General features: G+C 43.1%; 1 protein-coding gene and 1 pseudogene across 3 annotated transcripts in view; one reads left to right on the plus strand and one right to left on the minus strand.

The window, feature by feature from the left end:
* The window catches only part of ZC3HAV1L (ZC3HAV1 like), a 37,182-nt gene extending 20,590 nt beyond the window's left edge, over window positions 1–16,592 (minus strand). Inside the window, exons 1-4 of one of the 3 annotated variants that reach the window (XM_070617959.1) lie at window positions 16,011–16,480; window positions 14,938–15,073; window positions 9,283–9,541; window positions 8,014–8,139 (exon numbers count right to left, since the gene is read on the minus strand). In XM_070617959.1, the coding sequence (XP_070474060.1) occupies window positions 8,014–8,139; window positions 9,283–9,541; window positions 14,938–15,073; window positions 16,011–16,381 (892 nt within the window). In that variant the 5' untranslated portion in view covers window positions 16,382–16,480. Of the gene's footprint in view, window positions 1–3,829; window positions 8,140–9,282; window positions 9,542–14,937; window positions 15,074–16,010 lie in introns of those variants that run through there. The other 2 variants (XM_070617957.1, XM_070617958.1) reach the window with 2 other exon arrangements.
* LOC139083035 (short transmembrane mitochondrial protein 1-like) lies at window positions 11,702–12,674 on the plus strand (annotated as a pseudogene).
* Window positions 16,593–20,357: the final 3,765 nt, after the last annotated feature.

Consider the following 20,357-nt stretch of genomic DNA (forward strand, 5'->3'; position numbering starts at 1 on the left):
AGGAGGAAGTGAAACTCTCACTGTTTGCAGATGACATGATTTTATATAAGAAACCTCTAAAGAATCCATCAGAAAACTATTAGAAATAATCAACAACTACAGCAAAGTTGCAGGGTAAAAAATTAACTTTCAAAAATCAGTTGCATTTTTAAACTCCAATAATGAACTAAGAGAAAGAGAACTCAAGAACATAATCTCATTTACAACTGCAACAAAAAGAATAAAATATCTAGGAATAAATTTAACCCAAGAGGTGAAAAACCTATACAATGAAAACTATAAGACATTATTGAAAGAAATTGATGATGACATAAAGAAATGAAAAGATATTCCATGCACAGGGATTGGAAGAATAAACATAGTTAAAACGTCCATACTACCTAAAGCAATCTACAGATTCAATGCAATCCCAATCAGAATCCCAATGACATTCTTCACGGAAATAGAACAAAGAATCCTAAAATTTACATGAGGCACCAAAAGAATCCAAATAGCTAGAGTAATCCTGAAAAAAAGAACAAAGCTGGAGGCATCACAATATCTGACTTCACAATATACTACAAATCTATAGTAATCAAAACAGCATGGTACAGGTACAAAAACAGACACATGGATCAATGAAACAGAACTGAAAGCCCAGAAATAAAACCACAAGTAGATGGACAGCTAAATCTTCAACAAAGGAGCCAAGAATGGAGAAAGAAAAACCTCTTCAACAAATGGTGCTGGGAAAACTGGACAGCCACATGCAAAAGAATGAAAGTAGACCATTATCTTACACCATGCACAAAAATTAACTCAAAATGGATTAAAGGCTTGACAGTAAGACATGAAACCATAAAAATCCTAGAAGAAAACATAGGCAGTACACTCTTTGACATCGGTCTTAGCAGCAACTTTTCGAAAACCATGTCTACTTGGGCAAGGGAAACAAAATAAAAAATAAACAAATGGGACTTCATCAGATGAAAGAGCTTCTCCAAGGCAAAGGAAATCAGAACAAAAGGAAAAGACAACCCACCAACTGGGAGAAAATATTTACAAATCGTATTTCCAACAAGGGGTTCATCTCCAAAATATATAAAGAACTCACACAACTCAACAACAAAAAAACAAACAACCCAATCAAAAAATGGGCAGATGATATGAACATTTTTCCAAAGAAGATATACAGATGGCCAGCAGGCACGTGGAAAGATGTTCAACATCACCAATCATCAGGGAAATGCAAATCAAAACTATACTGAGATTTCATCATACACCCCTTTGAATGGCTATAATCACCAAGACAAAAAATGACATGTTGGAGAGGATGTGGAGAAAAGGGAACCCTCATACACTGCTGGCTGTCTGAGCTTCCTCCTTTGGTTGACTGTATTATAGTTAATAACACTTATTGCCCTTCCCTGAGGGCACATTGTTGTTCCTGCCCATTGGTATTAGGCTTGGCCATGTGATCTGCAGAGGCCCTCCATGTAGGCTTATACACCCTCCCCCTGTTGTGCACAGGGTGGCCACATGGTTTTCTTTGACCAGTGCAAGGCAAGTAGAAGCTTTAAGAGCCAGCTTGTGGTTTCCTCCTGCCAGGACACGACACCAAGATGAGGGCTGCTCTGTCACCCTGGATCCAAAAGCAAAAAGGACATGGAATAGAACTGAAACTATGATGAACACAAGTGAAAAACAAACGTTTACTCTTGTAAGTCATGAGATTTGGGGGTCATTTATTGTTGCAGCATGAGCTAAACTATCTGATGATACATCTCTACACTATTCATGAGTCCTGATTGTTCCTGTATCTTTCACTTGGGAAGTCCAGGACATTCCCTGACCTGTCTTCAGAATCTCAACCAGAGGGGAGAGGATGATGGGCTATGGTGCCAGAGGAGCTGAGATGGGAACTCTGCTGTAGTCCCCATCACCCAGATAACTCACAGAGCAATCTGCCATGGAGCCCAGCAATCCCCTGTCACTGTGCCTTGTTCTCAAGTGCAGGAGCTCTCTCAGCCAGCTAGGTCAGTGATGGGGAGCCCAGGAATGCAGTCACCTGGCAAAATGTCTAATCCCCTGCCATCTCACCTGGTAGGCTAGGTGTGAGAAACAGGACTGGAGTGGGTGCAGGGGCTTAAGGCTGGAGATGTAGGGACTAAAAGAAGCCAAGCTGGACACTGTCCCAGAAAGCAAGATTGAGAAGTTAGGAACCCCAACTCCTAGAGAGGCCAGGGGGGAAATGTGAACATGTGAAGCCAAGAGATAAGGAAAATGCCTCATGAGAGCATCTGCCTGTGTTTTCTGGCTTGGTTTTATGGACATATAGAAGGGTATGAGCCAAAGGAAGGTTCATCTGAGGCATTTCCAAGTTTTCCTTGGTCAGAGTGGCCTCTCCAGACTTTGGAAGCTGTTACAGTCAACGCAGGTTAGTGGACACGTCTTCCCTGAACTGAGAGCTTGCTACATATACTAGAGGGAGGCAGTCCCTGTTTGAATGAAACAAAAATTCATCTGGGAGAAACTATCTGAGAGTCAGTGCCTATGAGGCACCACGAGAATAAAATAGGACCTGTATAAGATGAATGCCTGATCAGTTCACAAAAAAACTGACCATGCAAATGTAAAGCAAAAAGAAAATCTCAGTAAAGACAAAACATCAGAAATTGCACAAAGCTTAATTGTTATTGCAGAATAAATAGATTAAAACATAGCCTTCAATGTACAATTGATACAAATGTATTTTTCTAACTATCTGCCCAGAAGAACCCCTTAGGAAACGAAGTGTATTCTGTCTTTCATCAGAATGTGTTTGTAACACACGCTGTTGAAGGTGTACTGAGATGAGCAACTCCCATGCTGCTGAGGAATGTAAACTGGTATAACCAGTCTAGAAAACAATTTTGAAATACTTTTGAGTCTTTAAAATATTCATATCTCCTCGCACAGTGTATTCATGTCTAAAAGTCTATTTCTAAGAAAATAATCAGAATGCAAAGATATATGTACTAAAATGTAGCAAACAATGAATACCAACAATAGGACTATGATTAAATAAATGGTATATAAAAAATACAATACAGCCATCAAATATACCTGCAAATGCTTTCACTTACGTCAGAAAATGCTTACAAAATAATATCAATCCAAAACGGCATAATATGAAATTGTGGTTATAGTCTATCCTCAATACAGAAGAATATGTGCATGAAAAGACCAAAAAAAAATATCCTAAAGTAGTAGCAGTAAATGTCTCTCCACAGTGGTACTATGGGTGATTATTACTTCCTCCTTAATACATTTCTGTATTCTCCAAAATTTCCACAATGATTAATTACTATATTTTCCAAAAAAATCTTTTGTAAAAATATTCTAAAATAACAATAGAGTAATTCAAGATACAGTAATACACTATTTCTAAAATAATAATGAATGTGAGGTGATGGACGTGTTCACTAACCTTACTGTGGTAATCATTTCACAGTAAATGTAAGTGTCAAATTATTACCTTGTGCACTTTAAACTTACACAATAGTATACATCAATTACACCTCAATAAAGCTGGAAAAAATAAAAATAATAATGACATTACAAATCAATTTACAAAAACTCAAAACGGCACTTAGAATAAAATTTATATTTTGAGCATATAGCAACAAAAATAAAAAGAAACTACTACATACGCACATAACATATAAATGAATTTTATTTATGAATATATAGATGTATATAGTTATAATAGGTACAAATAGGAAAAAATACATTAAAAGAACATATGCCATAATCAAGTAGAGTTAACTCAGAATTTAAGGATGTTTTAACATCATGAAAACCAATATAATTTTAGGTAACAAATGATAAAATTGTGATTATATGAAAAGAGACCAATTCCTATTAAAAGCTTCTAAGAAACAATAGGAGATGTTATTTCCTTATTAAACAGAGAACATTTGTTTCAAGCCAACAATTAACTTCATATTTAATGAAGAAATATCAAAAAATATCTTTTTATCACAATTTTATTTAACACAAAAACAAAACAGAAATACATAAGAAAAGACCAATATTTTTGCAGCTATGATTTTACATTTAGAAAAAACAAATAGGCCATCTAACACTGTTAGAACAAAGACAAGTCACCCAAAAACAAATACTTAAAAAATGAATAGCATTCTAATGATAGAGAGTCCCATACTGAGTATCAATACAGACACATTTAGCCAAGAAAGAATTTATACAAGGGATATATAAGACCCAGACAAAAGCAAGACCAAATTATAATGAAAGAAATCAAGAAGTATCAATAATGGAGACTCAATTCCTTGATAGAAAGAATTGGTATCATGAACATAAGTCTTAAAAAGTTAATTTTAGACCTAGACAATTCAAACTGAAGCACCAAAAATATGTTTGCCTTATATAACACATTCCTTAGGGGAAAAAAGATTTTTTTGACTATTAAAAATATACACGTGTGGGGAGAAAAAAACAACAATGAAGACCAATATATTGATTTAATGGATTCGAATGCAGAGTTTAATTTATTATATGGCAAAAAATATTTAACTACCAAGAGTTAGAATTACCAAGAAGACTAATCAATGCTTTTGCTCAAAGCTAGGGAATAAAAGCACAAAGCGCTGAAATGCACTGCGGTAAGTGCTATGCTGGAGCTTCGCGAGCGCCGAGAGCCGCCTCTCTTGGGCTCAGGAAAGGCTACATGGGCATTTCAAATCTCACTCTGCCAGGCTGTGAGGCGTGAGGCAGGAGGAAGGAGGGAGGGGCACTCGGAAGGAGCATCGTTACAAACACAGAGTCGCAGATAAAATGGCGCATTCCAGAAATTGCAGGTAGGTCGGACACACAATATTGGTCTGCATTTTAAAAACTCAATTAAGAGTCAATATTTAGGGCCGGCCCCGTGGCCGAGTGGTTAAGTTCGCGCCCTCTGCTGCACTGACCCAGGGTTTCGCTGGATTGGATGGTGGGAGGAGACCTCGCACTGCTCATCGGGCCACGCTGAGACAGCGTACACATGCCACAACTAGAAGGACCCACAGCTAAAAATATATAACTATATACTGGGGGACTTTGGGGAGAAGAAGGAAAAATAAAATCTTTTAAAAACAAGAGTCAATATTTAAAAGTCAGAAAATTTCTCATAAAAATCTGGATTTCTGGCTTCTTTTGACAAATGGGATGATATGGACAATACGGGCCCACATTCTCACATGGAAACAAGAGGTAGTTGCCTCTTTTAGACAGGACAGTTTGCCAAAGCACTTGCTCTCTTCCCCCATTCCTCTTACAGTCAGCTCACTTCATCCATTTAACTCACCTTTCTGGTCGCTGGAGGCATCTGAGTTTATGACTCCTACTCCACGTGACGGGGACCAATGAAGGTTATGGTCGAAAAAGCAGTATGATTAGGTTTGCATTTCAAAAGATCAACCAGGCAGCAGGTCGGAAAGCAGAGGGAGAGCAGGGGGGGCGGGGGAGGGGGTTAGGAGATCAATGAAATGCACAAAAGCCTACCTACTATGTTACAAATTAAAAGGGGGCTACCAGCACTGAAGTGGAGCAGGGGGCCCCCTAGCAGCTTCTACAAAAAACCCTTGCAAGATGACTTGAAAATCACCGAGTTACGCATCTGTGAAATAAATGCAAGAGGTGGCGGAGGTGTGAAACAAGGCTGTGTGTATCAGACGGAAAGAAAGGGGCAGAAAAGCATACAAATTCGAGAGATTTTTGAGGGGGAAAAAATCTCCAACACTGGGTAACCAGTTTGACACAGGGAAGAAGAAGAAAGAAGAGTATAGGACAGTTTGTAGGTTTTTGGCTTAAGTCATAGGTGGTAACATGCCAAAAGAAAGAAACGAAAGGAGGAACAAATCTGGAGGAAAGTTAATCTCTGAGTTGAGGGTATGTTGGATTTGTGGACCCTACGGACGTGCAGCTTCATCTCACAAGCCCCAATAAACTGCCAAAGAAAACCTCTCTCCAGCTCTAATGGGACGACTCCTAACAGCTGAATCATCAGGGAAAAAGACGAGAGACAGGGATGGTTATATAAAAGACCTTTATAGAATGAATACCAACAGAACTAAGATCAAAATGGAATATTATAGAACTGAATAAAATGTTGCAACAAAGATTAGAGAGGGTCAATAACTTCATATATAAAATCATAATTATAAAATATATAAAAAGTACACAATAAGGTAAAATTCCACCAAGTCTCTTAATGGGAGAGGTATGCATTTACACATGACACTATTGCCATTAAGGACTTCAGGTGGCTTACAACAAAAATATACATCATAAAAGGATATAATGCAAATAATAATAAAATGTAAAAACAATTCTTAAAAAACTTAGCACCAGGAGAAATCAGAACTAAGAAAAAAGAAACCAGATGTGCAGAACACAAGGGCTTTCAGAAAGTGTTGTTGACAATCAAAGTGAAAAGATTAACATAAGTTGCGTGACTCCATTATCGTCCATTAGGAGAAAGCATAGCAATTTCTCACTTTAAACAGGACATTTCTGCACAATAGACAAGACAGTATTTTTGATAAAAAAATTTTCTAAGTTAAATAAATTTAGCTTTACGAAAAACTCGCTACCTTGTCCCTATTTCTCAAATGTTATGTTCCTGCAGAACAGGTAAAATCTTTTTAAAAACACTACACAATGACACTGGGGAATACTGCTACAGCAAACACAGGAAAGGATTTCATAAAGCTGCTTCTCTGTGGTACCCCTTGACAAAAACAAAGAACCAAACATCTCAGTACAATCTGATGAAGACAGCTGGGCGGGTCGGGGCAGACAGAAGGGAGGAAGGAGAGAGTCAACACGAAATGGGTGAGGTATATAGATTTCTGATGGTCCATCCTGATCCACAGAAAGAACAGATACAAGGCAGAGGAATGGACAAACTACACATCCTTCAAACTATAGCAATTTGGGCTTCGGTAAAAGCTTAATAAGAGATAAGAGTGTCAACAGAATGAGGTAGAAATCTCTGGTGAGCACCTGGAAGTTATATACTCTGTGGTGATGGGTGAGGATGGATCCACATCCACAAGAGTTAGCTATCACATGAGCACAGCACAGATGACATCCTTTCATGAAAATCAAGGAGCCTAATTAAAAGTCATCCCACATCTGCAGGGGAGGGCTCCAGTAATTAAAGGGCATGGACAAAATGCACGAAATACATACGGAAGGCAGACACACGGAAAAATATTTACTTGTACATATATGTAAAGAAATGCAAACCAAAAGATGCTATCATTTAGCAACTAAAGCTAAGCAAAAGTAAAGAATAACTTTAAAAATTCAATATTGTGTGGATTTTAAGAAAAGAGTTATATTCAAAATTCGTTAGAAAGAAGCAAAATATCCCCAAATAAGGGAAACAGTTAAGTAAACTAGGCTATATTAGTGTATCTGTGCATAAAAACGATCATGCATGATCAATGTGAACAAAGTAGAAAGACACTTATGGAATAACAAGTAAAAAAAATAAAGAGTATAAAGTGTACGCACTCTATAAATACATTTGTGTAAATGCATAAATGTGTGTGTGAAGGTAAAATGTGTGTATATGTGGAAAAACACTTGGCTGGGTCACACAAGCAGCAGAAACCTACCCCCTTCAGAGCTCCGGCCAGGCAACCTGGGGAAAGCTCTGGGGGCTGCAGGCAGAGACGCCGTCTCCAGGGTCAGCCCTGGGCTGACCCCACGCACACTCAGGTTTTACCCCCTCTTTGCCTGCACAATGTCCAACCTCATCCCCAACCTCCCATTCCCAATTTTATCCTCCCAATCTGACATTTTCTCCTTTTCCATCTTCTTTAATTCTCACAACAACCTGGGAGGTAGGTTTTATCCAGGCCACTATTAATAAACAATTAAATGAATAAATGGTTACAAATTAAAGCTCAACAGAAGCTTTGTTTTCAGACCTTCCAACTGGACAAGCTTCTTCTCATTTCACTGCCATCCTTTAAGGTTTACCTGCGCACGACTTCTTGGCTGACTGAGCAGGGACAGAAACAGGAGGACTGGCTCCTGCAGCCCCAGCTACGTGTACTCCTTGTTTCTCAACGCCCTGTGAATTCTCGGCAGAAGCAGTTGAATTATCTAAAAAGATGAGCAAAGAGACGAGCTTTCCTAAGACACCACTTTTATCACTCTAAATTTCATTTTATTTGGGGAACATCAGCCCAGCTAATCAAATCTCAGACAAAACTCTCAACACTCTTGATTTGAAGCATTTGCGTCTTCTGGATTAAAAAAAAAAAGTATCTATCTATGTATTTCAACAGAAGCAGAAAGACACTATTTCATGGGAGAGACCCACTAAATAAGACCAGAGGAAGATAATGACAGACCTCATACATAGCACAATGTAGAAGGTGTCTGCCACCACACAGGGTTCCCTAGAGCCCTGCCTCTTTTCAAACCACCTGCTCATAAAGTCAGCCACTACCATCCCAACATGAGAAAATCCATCTTAAAAGCTTAGAGACCCTGACTTTGGTGATTTGGCTTTCCCATCAGCAATTCTCCTAAGCCCACAACCCACTGAAAGCAAATCTAACAAGTAACCTGAATGCATTAGAATTAAAGGAACACCAAACCACACTTTGTAGACCTTAAGAAATGACAGACTACACAGCAATATGGGAAGATATTTGCGATGTTAGATAAAGTGAAAATTTAAGACGCTAAACTGATGCATGCTTTGACCACAACTGGACTAGTATTTGTATAGTAAGAGGACTGAAGAGCCTGCAACTAAATGGTAACAATTACTGTGGATTAGAGAGAGTGGAGTCATGTGCAATTTTTATTTCTACTCTCTATTTTCCAAATATTTCTGTAATGTGGTTAAAATTTCCTAAAAATTAAAAAAGATAAAACTTTAATTTGATTTAATACAAGAAAGCCCTCCCTGCATTATCCTTTCTTTCCTAGTCACTGGCCCACCTCCCTCCTCTTTTTCCCTAACGAAACTACCTCCTCCCTGACTGGTGCTTACTGAGGAGCTACACTGCTCAAACACTGGGGCAGAAGCCTGTGGCTGGCAGCACTGAAAATAAACCCCATCCCTTCCTTCCTTGTGTTAGAATCACAGTTCCATACCACAAAATGTTCAACGTCCTAAGTAAGCTTCCCCAAAGACAGAGCAGCACTTAACCTATGAAGTGCTTTCTCCCCAGACTCACTTTCAGGTCAAAACTGCATCGTTGACAATGCTTTATCTCCCTCTGATCCACTCACCTTTATTTTCGAGCATCTTGTGCAGCTTCATGTGCCTGTAGGTGGAGATTATCTGAAAGTTAACGACACTCGGGATATTCAGACCCTGGTCCTGCAGCAGCTTCAGGGCCGCAGCATGAATGAGCTGATGGGACCGTGTGCACTTCTGAAGTCTGCACTCCCCCCTGACGAAGGACTTGCACACGTGGAACTTGTTGCATTTATCCTTGAGGTTGCAGTAACCATACAACGCTTCACCTTTGTTGTAGAGTAAACAGACCTGGTAGAGCAATGAGGCAACACTTAAAACAGTCGTTTTCACTGTATCTCTTAAGCCAATAAATGATAGATTCTCTAAATGGCAACTTCTCGTCATGAATGGCTGTTAAAATCAGTGGATGAAAGGCAGATGGGTACTGTAATGGTACCCCCATCCGGACCTCCCCCAGCTCCACTGAGGCACAGGCTGCTCCTCTCTGATCTCGACCCTCAGTTGACCCGGCCTCTTCACCCACATCCTGTAGCCAGTGAGTGAATTCTAGGCAGGTACAAAAGGCTGGCCCCCTTGCCTCAAGGCCAGAACAATTCTTCAGTGTAATTTCTGCTCCAGAACCTTGCGAAGAATCAAGTCAAGGTCAGACTTTTTACCCTGCTTGTAGCTTTCCCTTCCCTGTATCCTGCTTCGGTCTTTTACACCTCACAGAATTTTCCCGAGGAGCCCAACTTCAATAAATCACAGGCACCTAAATCCCCAAGTCAGGCTCTGCTTCCAGGGAAACCAATCCAGACAGGCAGCGCGAGCAGATAACTTATCATCCAGACAAGGACATTTTTCAGGGAGCAGTATTAATAACACATTGGGACAACTAATGTAAACCGGGTCTGTCCCAGGCAAACCAAGCGCCTCCGGATGGGGAACTTCACAATGATGGATCAGCCTGTCAACCCTAAAACCACGAATCAATCTTAACCTCGCACAGAAAAAGATAACCCAACATTGCGTACCTCCTGATGGGACACATTAGGAAACACAACTGTCCAGGTTTTAGCAGGAAGGTCTGACATCGCTGGAAACCCCTCAGTCCCAGGCAAGCGGGGACTTGCCCTAACAATGCACCACACGTACAAAAAATTCTTGCTACAAAAATCAAACCTAAACCCAGTCAATCCTCCAGATTTAACTATCAATTTATAGTAAACTCAGGGGGTAGAGGAACTTGTTCAATGATATTAGAGGAATGCAATCAGTCAAACCTAAAGCATGGGAAGTTCTACTGGAAACAGATGACCTGGTTTAAAACAAAATGGTATCCTACCTATAACTGTGATGCCACTTTTCTAAAATGAACTCATAGTATTAGAGCAATTCCTATCTCCCCCAAAGAATTCCTATAAAACAGTTTTAGGAACTTAAATGACTCTAAAACTTATCTGAAAAAGGAAACAAGTGAGAATTGATTAAAGAAAAAAATGGAAAAAGAAGAATAATGGGCATAGACTTGTACCATCATATATTAAAATGCACACCACTTTAATTCAACAGTGTGATAATATGTGAAGAATGTACAGGAGATCAAGGAAAAGAGATCCTAGACCTAACCCCAAAATCAGAATCATCTATTCTTAAAGATTTGTTAGAGCTGAATGGTAAAACTATGAGCCTAATGTTTTCTTTTTTTTCTTTTAAAGATTTTATTTTTCCTTTTTCTCCCCAAAGCCCCCCGGTTCATAGTTGTATATTTTTAGTTGTGAGTCCTTCTAGTTGTGGCATGTGGGACGCCGCCTCAGTATGGCTTGATGAGTGGTGCCATGTCCGCGCCCAGGATCCAAACCAGCAAAACCCTGGGCCGCCAAAGCAGAGCGTGCGAACTTAACCACTCAGCCACGGGGCCGGCCCCCTAACATTTTCTTGTAGAAGACTTTTAACTAATACTCTGGTTTTTTGGGTTTTCAAAAGTTTTATTTTAGTGCTTTATTTTCAAAAAACTATTCTGGCTTTCTATTTCTTCTCGAATCAATTTTGATGAGTTATATTTTTCTAGAAATTTGTCCATTTCATGTAAGTTTTCAAATATATCACTACAGCATTTTCATATTTCCAATGTGTGTGTTTTCCCACACTACCCAGCAATTCTCATACTGACCGGGTGTCCCACAAATTTAATAATTCTGACACTATCTCCAGGATAGTATAAATACTAGATCCCACAGGTTAAGGGCTCAGTCCCACAAGACTGCACCTACTTCAAACGTCAATCCCAAGTCCAGGTTGTCACCTATGCCTCTGACCTACTGGCTATAGATCGGAAGTTCCTAGGACCCCCTCTTTGGGTTCAATTAATTTGCTAGAAAGGTCACAGAACTCAGAGGAACATTTTTACTTACCAGAATATCAGTTTATTATAAAAGGATATAACTCAGGAACAGCCAGATGGAAGAGATGCATGGGGAAGGTAAGTGAGAGCAGCACGGAGATTCCACTCTCCCTTTTGGGTTTTTACAGAGGCTTCATTACGTAGGCAGGACTGGTTAAATCATTGGCCACTGGTAACTCCTCCCTCCCCTCCTAGGAGGTGGGGGTGGGACTGAGAGTCCCAACCTGCTGATCACATGGCTGGTTCTCCTGGCAACCAGCCCCCATCCTTAAGTGACCGAGGGGCTTTTCAAAAACCTGCATCACTCTCAACACTTAGGAAATTCCAAGGGTTTGAGGGGCTCTGTGCCAGGAAAAGGGATGAAGACCAAATATAGATTTCTTACTATAAATCACAATATTCGTCCCTTATTGATTTTTTATTGTGTACTACATCTGTATTATGTACTGTATCTTGAGGAGAGTGGTAAAAAGGGGTCATTAGGCATTTTCACACTAGAGATGTGAGGTACCATTTGTGCCTCATCCACCGTGCTCGTCTATGGTCCCTGCTGTCCAAGTGGCCATGTTTTGTGCCACATGACACACGCCTCCAGACCCAGCGGATGGGACCAGGGGTGGGCTCCTGTCCTAAGTGCAGCCAACCCATTGGCTGCTCACAAAACACTGAAGTGGAGTATAGGAGTATAGGAGTATAGTAGAACACTGGGGAGAAGGCATAAAGAAAGAGATTCAATAGGATTAACAACATAAAAATGTGAAACTTCTATAAGCCAAAAAAATTCATAAAAACTAAAGGGTAAATAGAGGTTGCACTGCCCCTTCCCTCTGAGAGAGGAAGGAATGGACCCTGCCTCCTAGCCGCTGCCATCCTCCTCTCCCTTCCTGCCCATCACCTGCTCCACCTGCTGCTTGGATGACCTCTGGCAACATGGCTGGAATGTATCTGGCTCATAACCATGACCTACCACACCTGGCTTCAAAACCTGAAGAAATTAGAAAGGAGATGGATGCCAAGAAGAAAGCTCTTGGCTCCTAAGGGTGACTCCAGCGCTGCCTTCTGGGTACAGACTGCTGCCTTGACGGCAGCCTCTGCCATCTGAACCAAAGGCTCCAGCTCATACCTCCAGCCTTGTCTTTCCTCCCTTCTAGACCCTGAAATTCCTTAGAGTTAAAATGAGACCACAATCGTGAACTACCCTCTATTTTCCCAATACCTTCCCTTTTTTCCACCCCTCTCCCAGCAACTTGAGAATATAACCTCGGGCCCTCCAGGACCAGTTAACTGACCTCATCTTATCAACAGAGTAATTAAGAGTGGGTTTTTACATATGATCCAGCTATTCCACTGCTGGGTATTTATCCAAAGAACTTGAAAACACAAAGGCATAAAGATACTTGCACCCCTATGTTCATTGCGGCATTATACAGAATAGCCAAGACGTGGAAGCAACCTAGGTGCCCAACAAGGGACGAATGGATAAAGAAGATGTGGTATTTATACACGATGGACTACTACTCAGCCATAAGAAATGACGAAATCCAGCCACTTGTGACAACATGGATGGACCTTGAGGGTATTATGCTGAGTGAAAAAGTCAGAGGGAGAAAGTCAAATACCATATGATCTCACTCATAAGTAGAAGATAAAAACGACAAAAAAAAAAAACACATAGCATTGGAGATTGGACTGGTGGTTATCATTGGGGAAGGAGGGAGGGGGGAGGGCAAAAGGGGTGATTAGGGTCACATGTGAGGGGATGCACTATAATTAGTGTTCGGGTGGTGAACACAATGTAATGTATCTAGAATTTGAAATATGATGTACATCCCAAAAAAACAAAAATATTAAAAAAAAAAAGAGTGGGTTTTTAGGAACTGACACCTCTTGTCCAGTTCAAGCCAGTTGAGACCACCAACCCATCACTGGGGCCTACGAAAATGCTCGATAAGTGACTTTTTGACGTCATGGAGCTAAAAACTCCACCCTCAGATCATGGTAATGCCGCCATTTTGTGAACATGCATCCTACGTAGAGGCATGAAGCTTGACTATGCTCACACAGAACATCAATTTCCTCACTTCTCCTTACCTCTGATCATTATCTCCACACTTCAGACCACCCTGCCCTTCATCCCATAAATTGTGCCCCAAGCCCTGGATCAGGGAGACAGATCTGAGAGCATATAACCCTGTCTCCTGGCAGATTGATCTCACAAAATAAAGCTGATTTCTTTTCCCCAAAGCTGATGCCATAATAATTGGCGTTTTGTAATGCACATCAGGAAGAGAATCCCAATTTTGTGCGGTAATGAGAATGACTATGATAGAATCATTGTGCTAGATTAGAAAACTCTACTTTTCATTTGTGCTCTCTTGTAATACCTTCTTTTAGGGGTCCAACTATTTTGTTTTAAAAAAATTCTTGTGTGGGGCCAGCCAGGTGGCATAGTGGTTAAGTTCCCACACTCTGCTTTGGTAGCCCTGAGTTCATAGGTTTGAATCTTGGGCGCAAACCTACACACCGCTCATCAAGCCACGCTGTGGCAGCATCCTACACAAAATAGAGGAAGATTGGCACAGATGTTAGCTCAGCGACAATCTTCCTCACCAAAAAAATATGTATATATATTTCTTGTGTACAGCTAAACAGATACAAACATGCTAATTTTACCAAGATAGCTGTTATAATGGGTACTTTTTTAAGCATTTGAAACTAAATCATGTTGTTTCAAAGCAATTAAAATTAATATCTAAAGCCCCAAAAAAGTAAATGGGGAAAACACTTGCAACAAATGTGACCAAAAAAGAGATTTATATTATGAAAGACATCTTATAAATTAACAGGCAAAGACAAGTGCCTCAACGGAAAAATAGGCAAAAGCATACACAGGCAATTCACAAAACACAGACTTCATAGTCAGACAGAGCTAAATTCAAATTCGCCATTTACTCCGTGACCTTGGGCAAGTCATTTAATCTATCTGAGCCTCAGTTTCCTCACGTGTAAAATGGGGACAAGAACATCTCACTCACAGGTTATGAATGAGCTAAGGTATACAAATTGCTTAGCATTCAGTAAGCACTCAAAAAACCAGTAGCCATGATTATTTCTATACCACAGAAGTCCATCACTCCCTGTGTATCAAAGCCCAATAAAACCATAGACATTCCAGAAAAATCAGCACTGTTCCATAACACCCCTATACACCTCAGGCTGTCCTCTGCAAGTAGACTTTCCATGTTCCCCCCAACATCTCTCAGGGTACAGGCAATATGCGGGTGACTCTTTGGTGACTCACCTCTGGTAAAAGGCAGGGGTCATTCTGCAAAAGCAGGATCCGAAGCTGAGCCTCATTGAGGCCGAAAAGGCCGTGGTTTTTCAGGACTTGGATGTTGACCGGTGTGTGGATATCATGGGAGAGGGTACAGGTAGACCTGGGGGAACACGAAGCTCTGATCAGAGGCTCAGGCGAAGGAGGGCCAGTCGGTCAGATTCCTGGCCTAGGGCCACTTGCCACTTGCATGTGAAGTTAAACAATTTCCATGAACCACAGATACCGCAGCCTAATAAGTTCTGACAAGGAGAAAGCTGGGTTGAAACAACTCCCCTCCCAGGGTCATTTTCATTTAAATGAGGCCGCCTCGGAGCCCAGGAAACCCCTGCCCCAGCCAGCTGCCTGGACGGACGGTGTTGACCAGTTCTGTGGGTGCCCGCACGGGCCTTCTCCACCCCTAACAGCTGCTCGCCCCCAAGCCCACCACCGCTCAGAAGAGCGAGAGCCCCCAGCTCGCTTTGGGGGCTGGAGTAAACCAAAGAAGACTGCAGGCAGGAGGCAGCCCCGACGACCTCCCCACACCATCCCGCCCTCAGTTTCCCGGGGGGTCAAACTAGATCAGGCTTTCTACATGGAGAGAGCACAGCCTCGCTTCTGGAAAATTGTGTCTTAGGTGGGAAGGAGCAATCTCTGAATAAAGAGGCCACGGGGCTCGTAGGACCTGCAACGCCCCCGAAAGGCCCACTGGAGTAAATGAACTCCCAAGTCCCAAGCCAGTCCTGGTTGATCCCGGCCATGTTGTGCGGGACCCGGGGGCAGGGGCTGCAAGGTTTTGGCGAGAGGTGTGAGCAACCCAGATGGACACGACCCCCGCCTCACGGCGCGCGGGGGCGAGGAGCGCAGAGGAGGCCTCCCCAGAGGACCCGGAGGGCCCTTCCCTTCCGCCCCGCCGGAGGGGGTCGCCCGGCCCCACGGCCCTCTTCCCATTGCCCGGGGCTCTGCTTGCAGCCGGACCGGCCAGGCCCGCGGCCCCGCGCGGCGATCGCGCCCCCGCCCCGGGAGGCCGCCGCGTCCCGCCCGCCGCGCCGCCGCCTCACCAGCAGTCGCGGTTCGGGCACTTGCCCAGCATGTGCCGGCGGCAGAGGTGCAGCTGGTCGCAGGCCTTGCACTCGCCGCGCTGGTAGCGGGCGCAGAGGCGCACGGAGGACACGGCCACCACCCTCCAGGCCGAGGGCCCGCCGCCGCCCGCGCCAGCCGCGCCCGCCGCCGCCTCGGCCTCGGCGTCCCAGAGGCCCTCCCGCATCTCCACCTCCTGCAGCAGGAAGCGCTCGGGCCCGGCCTGGCGCAGCACCGCCCGCAGCCGCGCCTCCGACAGCTCCACGTTGCCGCGCAGGTCCTGGAGGAACATGCGGCCGCCGTTGGCGCACAGCACCTTGGTGAGGAAGGAGCACACCGTGGGCTCCGCCATGCTCGCCGCCCGGGCCCTGGCGGCCAGCGCGCGAGCCGAGGCGGGCAGACTCCTCCCAGTCACGTCCACGGCTCAGAGCCCCCTCCGGCCGGGCCTGGGGAGGCGGGGCGGCGGCCGTGGCCGCGGCGGTGGAAGGAGGGCCCTGGGCGCGCGGCCCTCCCCTGGACGCCCATCAGGCGGGGACAGCGTCTACCGGGAGCCTGCTCGGGGGCCAGGCGTTGCCTTGAGGGACGTGTGCGGTGCAGTCAGGACGTGCAAGCACACGAGGGAATTTGAGTGCTGGGAAGGGCTGCGAGGAAGATGAAATAGGTAATGTGGCAGAAGGTGCGTGGCTGGGTGGCTTAGGGAGTCGGCAGGCCACTAGCCGCTGTGGCTGTTGAGCACTTGAGATGTGACCCGTCCGAACTGAGATGTGGTAGGAGCGTGAAATACACACAGTGGATTTCGAAGATTTAGAATGAAAAGAATGTGAAATATCATTAATAACTTTATATTAATCACGTTAAATTGATAAATAATATTTTATTACCAGTTCATCTGTTTCTTTTACTTTTCCAATGTAGCCATGAGGAAATTTTAAGTTATGTATGGTGGCTCACTTTATGTTTCTTTTGGACGGCACTGGTCTAGACCTGTACATTTATTGAGTAGCTGTCCTTTGCCCGACACCATGCTCATTCAATGAACATTTTTTGAGCCACCTGCTAATGCAGCGACAGAGTACAAAGATGAATAAGACATAATCGAGGAACTCGAGCAGCCTGGTTGCTATGGTTCGGGGTGGTTGTGAGGGTTAAATGGCTTAATGTCATGTCAGAAGCTCAAGAGGAAGGCAACTGCTCAGATGCTGGGAGGCCTTCTCTGCCATGCTGAGAAACGTGGACTTACACACGTGCTCAAGACTGCAAAGCCACTGAAGAGATTGCAGCTTCGGAGTGATGTCATCCCTCTGCCCAGAATGCTTTCCCTCTGATCTAGATGTTTCCTTTTTGTCATTCAGCTCTGACCTTAAATGTCTTCTCTTCAGCAAGGCCTCTCCTGACGTGCAAATCTAAAGTAGTTCGCCGTTCTTTGCATGGAACATATCACAGATAATTTTTCTTTTTGTTTATTTATATATCTGTGGAAGTCAAGCCCATGAAAGCAGGATCTCGTTTGTTTTGTTTGTTACTGTATTTCCAAACTTCAAACAGTGCCTGGCCGGACTGTAGTATGAGTGTTTTAGAAAGATGCCTGGCAGCAATAAGAATGGATTTCTAGCAAAGCAAGACAAGATAAGGAATAATGGAAGAGAAACAGGCTTTGAGGACTATAATCTTCGTTTTTATTGTGTGGAGTTTGCAGTGCACTTTGTGTGGAGCAAGATAAGATGCTCAGTAGGCAGTTGTATACACACATCTAGAGCTTAAGAAAGATGAGAGGGGAACATAGATTTGAGGCACATCAGATTATTAGGTCATTGAAGATGTGAGGGTTAATAAGATCACCCAGCAAAAATGAAGAGCGTGAAAAGCAGAGGTGAGAGGATAGCACTTTGTGGAATAGCTGCATTAAAGAAACAGAGGGAGGAGGAGAAAACTCAGAAGGAAACTGGCAGTAGCTTTTAATGTCTTGCCTATGTGCCTTTGGCGCTCAGCATTTGCACCTGGACGCTCTGCCTAAGGTCTTTTTCCCCCGCAGAAGGAGCAAGCTTGCTGGCAGTAGAGACAGGCTGAAATTACCAAGAAGCGTCCTCAACCAGTGATGTTAGGGCATTGGTGGTGTGGGATCTGCTCGGACCCCCATAGTTGGTATGAAGATTATTTTAAACTGAAGACATTCGAGATTCAAACAGATACAGAAAGAAGCCTTCTTAGAGCTTCTCTTATTTCAAAAAAGCAGAAACTTCTGGGAATGAGGCTGCAATAGATCCTCTCTCTGGGGATGTTTTATGGCCATGAAGAAGAAAAATAAAACTGAGATCACTGGCATCTGCATAAATGAACATCACAAATTTCCTTATCTCTTGTTTATTCCTCTAGAAACCCATTTGTTCTCCCCATAGAAGCCTTTCTGCCCACTCTCTCTCCCCTGTTAAGATAGGTATATAAACCTCCTTTTTAACTGTTGAGGAGTCACTTCTTTTTCATATGCATATGAATGAACTTGTTTCTTCTCCTGTTAATCTGTCTGTTAAATTTGCAGGCCCCCGGGAACTGAACCTAAGAGGGTAGAGGAATAATTTTCCCTCCCAGATAGTAGATAAATATCACAGGGCATCATTCCTCAGGTGGAACAACTTCATGTATATATTCCATAGTCTCCCAGAGTTTCCTCAGTGGAGCTGAGCCCCTGTTGCCCACAGCTATAATCTGCTTGTTAGCATGCCTTATATTCCCTTCCTTTCCCTGTTTCACCTCCTCACTCCCCTATCAGTGTTTCTTGGGATCACCTCCCAAATAAACCACTTGCATCCAATCTTGTTCTGTTTGCTTCTGAGGGAATCCAGCCTAAGATATGAACTGATAAAGAGGTTAGAGAAAAATCATTGGAGAGAGAGAGTCATTTATACACACACACAGGAGAAAACTTCAAGGAGGAAATGGTCAGCATGACAAAATACTGCAGGGAGGTTTCCTACAAGGGTATTGATGAACTAGGCAAGCTTATTTCAGAGGTATAATGAGAAAAGGCAGATTTCTGTAGGTTAAAAAAAAGAGAATGGAGAAGTCAAGGAATGATAGACTACTTTTTAAAATAAGTTATCTGAAAAGGTAAAATGATAAAATGAGAACTAGAGGAAGACGTAAGATGGAGGCAGGTATTTTATTATAGTAGAGACAAGCATAGTTATATGTCAAGTGAAAAGAGCCAACAGGAGGAGAAAGTTGAAAATATGGCTAAGAATAATGGTAATTCAGTGGGTGAGGTTCATATGACACTGGGAGAAAATGGGACACTGGAAGAATTAACCTTAGACAGAGGGAGAAATACCTCTTCCATTTAGACAAGAGGAAAAGAGGCAAGGATGAGTGCATGAAAAGGAAAGTTCGTAGGCTCAAGATGAAGTAGAAAAGCCCCAATAGTTGCTTGTGTTGTGGTGGTGTTATTAAGTATAAGACAAGACAAAGAATGGGTGGGGAAGAGTCGCTTGAGGAGGCTGGTAAAGATTTACCAAGCCTGTCCTGTGGGGATGGGGAGAATGCTGACAGGTAGGGGTGATGGAGTGCAGAGGCTTTGCCAAGGATGAGAACCAAGAATGTGTAGTGGTATTAATGCAAACAGCTCTGCAGTTCTCTCTAACAATACTCCATGTTTAGAAACAGAATTTGATTAATCCACTGTTGGGTTTGCCTAATGGATGGGACATACTTTCGAAAGTTCTGGGTGATTGAAACTATTAATTGAAAGAGTAGTCAGGTGCTGAATGGGCTGGAGGCTAGATAAGGAAGTGAAGACAGGAAGGGGCTGAATGGGTGTGGGGAAAGTAGATGCAGGGAATGTGAGAGAGCAAAAAGAGTGAGTCAAAGGTAGAATATACAAGTTTACAATTCCAGAAAAGAGTGGTTCTAGAGCAATTCTGACTAATGACAGTGTGGTGATGAATGTGGATGTCCGGAGTCGAGTGAAGACGGTGAAGACAAAGAGGTTGAGGAGCGCTAAGGCTAGGAGTGTTGGGGGGGGTTGTCCACAACGAATGCTGAAGCAAGGTGGGAGGACTGCAGTGGAGAGGAAGACCGTGAGCCAGAACAAGTCTTCAATGAGTGTGGAGGCACGACCAGGAGTAGATGCAGGCGTTCTTGGGGAAGGGTGGGAAGTGAGAGGCAAGGAGTCGAGACTGTTCTGTAGAGAGCTAGCACAGCAGTGTCGTGAATATGTGGGTTCTGGAGCTGGACTCTAGGGGTCCATCATCCTGGTTCTGTTACTCCTTAGCCATGAAACCTTGGGTAAGTTATTTGAGCCTCAGCAGAGTATAGTTCTGGAGTCAGAAGTGTGT

The sequence above is a fragment of the Equus przewalskii genome, chromosome 4, assembly GCF_037783145.1.
Source record: "Equus przewalskii isolate Varuska chromosome 4, EquPr2, whole genome shotgun sequence".
NCBI lineage: Eukaryota > Metazoa > Chordata > Mammalia > Perissodactyla > Equidae > Equus > Equus przewalskii.